Source organism: Corvus cornix, chromosome 28 (genome assembly GCF_000738735.6).
Source record: "Corvus cornix cornix isolate S_Up_H32 chromosome 28, ASM73873v5, whole genome shotgun sequence".
In the NCBI taxonomy this organism is placed as follows: Eukaryota; Metazoa; Chordata; class Aves; order Passeriformes; family Corvidae; genus Corvus; species Corvus cornix.
Window position 1 is genome coordinate 2,277,454 of NC_046356.1, and position 5,599 is coordinate 2,283,052.

The 5,599-nt window shown below is 60.3% G+C and overlaps 1 protein-coding gene across 3 annotated transcripts; it reads left to right on the top strand.

The window, feature by feature from the left end:
• Window positions 1-372: 372 nt before the first annotated feature.
• Window positions 373-4,365, top strand: LOC104697033 (ectoderm-neural cortex protein 1-like). 3 transcript variants are annotated; one of them, XM_039566384.1, is made up of 3 exons: window positions 373-454; window positions 1,107-2,912; window positions 3,814-4,365. In XM_039566384.1, the coding sequence occupies exon 2, from the start codon at window positions 1,122-1,124 to the stop codon at window positions 2,889-2,891; it is 1,770 nt and encodes a 589-aa protein (XP_039422318.1). In that variant the 5' UTR covers window positions 373-454; window positions 1,107-1,121; the 3' UTR covers window positions 2,892-2,912; window positions 3,814-4,365. The 3 variants fall into 3 exon arrangements, with proteins under 3 accessions (XP_039422318.1, XP_039422319.1, XP_039422320.1); XM_039566385.1 differs by having other exon boundaries at window positions 384-466; XM_039566386.1 differs by having other exon boundaries at window positions 385-442.
• The last annotated feature ends 1,234 nt before the right edge of the window (window positions 4,366-5,599 follow it).

Sequence of the window (5,599 nt, forward strand, 5' to 3'; positions counted from 1 at the left end):
TGATCCCAGCCCGGCTGCCCCGTTTATGGCCCTTTATGGCGGGGTGACTCCGTCCGCAAAGCTCCGCCGCGCTCGGGAACCCCAGATCCGCCGTCCCGGCCCCGTAGCGGGGCTGGCCGCGGTCCGGGCCGTGCTGCCATGTCCGGACCGGGGGACACCGGGGGACACCGGGGGACACCGGGGGACACCCGCACACGTGGGGAGGGGGCACGGCCACGCTGCCCCCGGGCAGGGCCGGGTCAATGGGCGGCGCATGCGCACGGCTGGCCCCGCCTCCCATTCACACAGAGCGAGCGCCGGGCGCCGCGGCCGCTGATTGGCTGCGGGGAGGGAGGGGGCGGGGCCGGCACGGGGCGGCCACGCGGCGGCGGCGGGGCGGCGGCAGAGCCGGAGCGGAGCGGGGCCCGTGCGGAGCCGGGTGCGGGACCGGGTGCGACACCGAGTACGGGACCGGGTACGGGACCGGGTACGGGATAACGGGGGCAGCTGCGGGACCGCGGGGGCAGGTGTGGGACAACTGTGCCAGGTGCGGGACCGTGGGGGCAGGTGCGGGACCAGGTGTGGGACCGCGGGACCAGGTGTGGGACCGCGGGACCAGGTGTGGGACCGCGGAACCGGGTGTAGAATAGCTGAGCCAGGCGCGGGGCAGCGAAGCCGGGTGGGACACCGCGGGTCTGGATGCGGGACCTCTGAGCCAGGTGGGAAACCGCGGAGCCGGATGCGGGACCTCTGAGCTGGGTGCGGGACAGCGGAGCCGAGTAGGGGACCACGGGCTGGGTGCGGGACCGCGGGCTGGGTGCGGGACCGCGTGCGCGACCCCTGAGCTGGGTGCGGGACCGCGGGGCGGGCTGGGAGCGGGCATCACCGGGAGCGCGCATCGCCCCCTCCCCGGTACTACGTGAGGCCCGGCGGAGCCGTGCGCTGCACCGGAGCTCGGTCCGGGAGCTCCCGGTGCTCCGTTCTGGTCCGTGCCCCAGAACGGGGGACGCCCTCACCGCGCTCCCGTTACCGGCTCCTCTCCGCGGCCGCCGGCCCGGCGCTGCACCCCGGCCGTGCCGGGCCCGGGACCGCGCTGCCCGTGCTGACTCGCCGGTTTTGCCTCGCAGAGCGGCCTCAGCACTATGTCCGTGAGCAGCCACGAGAACCGGAAATCCCGCTCGAGCTCCGGCTCCATGAACATCCACCTCTTCCACAAACCGGGCCACGCCGACAGCCTCCTCACCCAGCTGAACCTGCTCCGCCAGCAGAACCTCTTCACCGACGTGGTGCTGCGGGCGGGGAACCAGAGCTTCCCCTGCCACCGAGCCGTCCTGGCCGCCTGCAGCCGCTACTTCAACGCCATGTTCAGCGGGGGCCTGAAGGAGAGCAGAGATGCCGAGGTCAACTTCCACGATTCCCTGCACCCCGAGGTGCTGGAGCTGCTGCTGGACTATGCCTACTCAGCCCGGGTGCTGATCAACGAGGAGAATGCAGAGTCCCTGCTGGAGGCCGGGGACATGCTGCAGTTCCAGGATATCCGGGATGCTTCGGCTGACTTTCTGGAGAAGAATCTCTACCCTGGGAATTGCCTGAACATGCTGCTGCTGTCCGATGCCCACTGCTGCGAGCGGCTGCTGGAGCTGTCCTGGAGGATGGCCTTGGCCAACTTCACCTCGCTCTGCAAGACTGAAGATTTCCTCCGACTGCCCAAAGACAAGCTGCTGGAGCTGGTGGAGAGCGAGGAGCTGGAGGTGGAGGATGAGACGCTGGTCTATGAAGCTGTTATAGGCTGGATCCGCTATGATTTGCCCCGACGCCACGAAGTCCTACCTGAGCTGCTGCGCTCCGTCCGCCTGGCCCTGCTGCCCGAGTCCTACCTGCGGAAGCAGGTGGCCTGTGAGAAGCTGGTGACCAGCCACAAGCTGGGGGAGGAGATCGTGGCCGACGCCGTCCGATGCAAAATGAAGATCCTGCAGAACGACGGCCTGGTGACGGGGTGCTGTGCCCGGCCCCGCAAGGTCAGTCAGGCCCTGCTGCTGCTCGGGGGCCAGACCTTCATGTGCGACAAGATTTACATGCTGGACCACAAAACCAGCGAGATCATCCCTCGTGCCGACATCCCCAGCCCCCGCAAGGAGTGCAGTGCCTGCGCCATCGGCTGCAAGGTCTACATCACCGGCGGCAAGGGCTCCGAGAACGGCGCTTCCAGGGACGTCTGGGTGTACGACACCCTCCACGACGAGTGGGCCAAAGCTGCTCCCATGCTGGTGGCACGGTTTGGCCACGGCTCCGCCGAGCTGGACCACTGCCTGTACGTGGTGGGCGGTCACACGGCCATGAGCGGAGCCTTCCCGGCCTCTCCCTCCGTGTCCCTCAAGCAAGTGGAGCACTATGACCCTCAGCTGGACAAGTGGTCCCTGGTGGCTCCTCTCCGGGAAGGCGTGAGCAACGCTGCTGTGGTGGGAGCCAAGATGAAGCTGTTTGTTTTCGGGGGCACCAGCGCCAACCAGAACAAGCTGCCCAAGGTGCAGTGCTTCGATCCCTGCCAGAACCGCTGGACGGTGCCCGCCAGCTGCCCCCAGCCCTGGCGCTACACGGCTGCCGCCGTGGTGGGCAGCCACGTCATCGTCATTGGTGGGGACACGGAGTTCTCCGCCAGCTCCGCTTACCGCTTCCACAGTGACACCTTCCAGTGGTCCAAGTTTGGGGATGTCACCGCCAAGCGCATCAGCTGCCGCGCTGTTACCTCGGGGAACAGGCTCTATGTGGTGGGGGGCTACTGTGGGGCTCAGCGCTGCAAGACCCTGGACTGCTACGACCCCTCATCCGACACCTGGAGCAGTGTCACCACGGTGCCTTATTCCCTCATCCCCACCGCCTTTGTCAGCACCTGGAAGTACCTGTCAGCCTGAGTGTGGTGGAGGATCTGGAAGGTAAATAGTTGTGGGTCAACCCAGAGCTCCTTTGCATCAGGTTAAACCTCGAGGGGCAGATGCACGTGGCTCTGGACTGGAGTTGTCCTAGAGAACATCAGCTCCAGAACTTCCAGGCTGGTAGTTTGGGATCTAAAGCCCTGCAGGAGAGAGAAGGTCTCTGTAGGTGCTGAAATGCTGCAGGGAGAAGATTAGTATAAATAACAAGACTCTTAACCTGGCATCTTGGCCCGTGCAAAGATTTTGGGGAATGCTGTGTGTGGGGATTGGGTGTCGTCCCTGGGTCAGGAGGCTGGAGGAGTCGATGTTTTTGCAGGCAGGCTGTCTGCAGGAGCTGGGACAGACCCCGTGGTGCCACCGGCTCTGGTTGCTGCTTTTAGCACAGCCTCCTCCTCCTGGTGCCACGCTTAATCTGCCAGTGGCACCCAAATGTCTTGTGGGACGCCAGGGCTGTGAGCTGGTGCCAGAACAAGATTATAGCTGGGATTTAGTCCCAGAATGGTGGGTAATTGCATTTATAAGGCAAGCCTTGTCTATGTATAAACACAGGGTTTCTCTGCTTCTAATTATTCCCTGGTGTCCCTTTCATGCCATTGCTTTGCTGCTACACAGAGATTGACTTTCAACATTTGCAACTGGAATTAAACCTTTCTAAAAGCTTTTGGCAGAAACGACGCCAGTGAATCACAGACCCTGCAGGGTTTTTCTTTTCTCCTTGCAAGAGTTGTACTGTCTAAATAAAATTATATACTGTAATAAAATAGCCAGGGATACCTTTAGAAAATTCCTGTCTGTAGAGGGAAATCAGCAGGCATTGCTGATTTCTCTGGGATTTGAGGCCTGAGGAGTGGGGTTGGGGTTGCTGGGCACTGGTCTCACAATACTCTGCTCTGCACCACAGGCTTCACACCTGATTTTGCCAGTGCCTCCCTTGACTGAGGATCCAGATGGAACACGCAGGCAGCAGGAGAACCTCCTCCCTCCTGGCAAGTCTGTGAGCTGGGTGCCAGCGTGGATCCGTCAGCACCAGCAGGGCTCAAGGCAGCACGGTTTTGGCTTTGAATCGCTTCTGCAAATCCATCCCCTTGGTCAGGCCAGGGAAGGGACAGGCACAGAGGGACCTCCTTGGGCTGACAGCTTGTGCTGTCCCTTGAGACAGCAAAAGGTTTCCAAGTTTCCTCCTAACTTGTGTGATCTCAGAGCAGGAACCAGAGGGATTATTTTGGTTTCAGTGATACTTACTAGAAAGGAGGAAGGACACTCCTGACCTGCTGCAGGCTCTGGACTGCACTGCTGGGACTCGCAGCACCCAAGCAGTTGCCTGGACTGTCAGAACATGTGACAGTACTTTGCCCACGGGCTGGTTCTGTACATTTATTTCTTTTTTTATACGGCAGTTTTGTGTGTTTATTACTCAGCCTGGAGCTGCTTCAATAAATCTGAATAAAATCCACTGTGTCCATTGCCTGCTCTGTGTGCTTAAGGTGCAGGTTTTCCCAGCCCACTCTTGAGACCGTATTTAGTAGGACAGTGAGGAGCATTCCCTGCTTGAGTCCAAATCGAGGGCTCAGATCTTCCTGTATCTTTGTAACTAGAGACTGAGGAAAGCTCAGATCTCACACCGCCTTCTAGCTTTGAAGGAGACACAAATCTCTTCAAAACTTTAAAGATTAAGGTATTCTCTGCCCTTACCTGGTCACTCTCCATGGAGTTGGGTTTCCTCACTATCCAAAAAAATGGGATAAAGTGCTGGCCCTTCTGTCCCAAAGGGCTGTGTGCTTCAGGCCCTGCTCCAGGTGAGGGGAGGCAGTGCCTGGGAAAGAAAAGCTCTGTTATGGGGCAGAGGTGAGACAGGAACCAGCATGGTCAGAGGAAACAGGCACCAAAGGTACAACCAACTGTCTCACCACAGAAGCATGGTTTGGGTGTGATCCATTGCTTCAGAATTAAATAAATCAATGTCACAACTCTTCCGAGCTGCTTGCACAGGCAAGAGCTGGCAGGATGGGAAGGAAGGGAGCTGCCCTGCTTCTGGGGGCTGGAGCAGATGCACCAGCTTCCTTTCCACCCCCTTTTCTGATGCTTTTGCCATTTTCAGCCCCCAGGCTGGGCCTTTTTTCATACACCCTTTTTGTGCCTCCTCTCCATCGCTGGCTGAGCCTAACGGGAGCTCATCAGGCTGCAGGGAGAGGAGCCCACAGCCTGCCTGGAGCCCACAGGCAGCAGCAGGGAGACAGACTCGTTTTGATGGGAAAAGGCTGTTAAGATCATGGGATCCAACCATCCAGCAGCTCCCAGCCTGGCTGTGCCTTGCAAGCAGGGGAAAGTCACTGCACAGGACTCTGCTGGCACCAGCAGCTGTCTGGAAGTGTCTCCAACCCTGTTACCCAGCCAGGAGCTGCTTCACCTTTGTTACATCTCCAGGTACTCCTGAGGGCTGGACAGAGTCCGACTGTGCTCAGCGAGTCAGAGGAGCGGAGGTTTCATTCCGGGCCATTTGAGCAGCAGCAGCTGTTTTGTTTATGCTGCCAAGCAATAAACGCTGGCTCCCCGCCACATCCGCCTCCCACTCCAGGGATGGAGCAGCTTCCAGCAGCACGGATCTGTCTGCCTGGGTGTTATCTGAGCCAGGCTCGGTGTGTTCTCAGCTGGGGAGCGAGCCCCAGCTCTGCTGCTGCTGCAGCCTT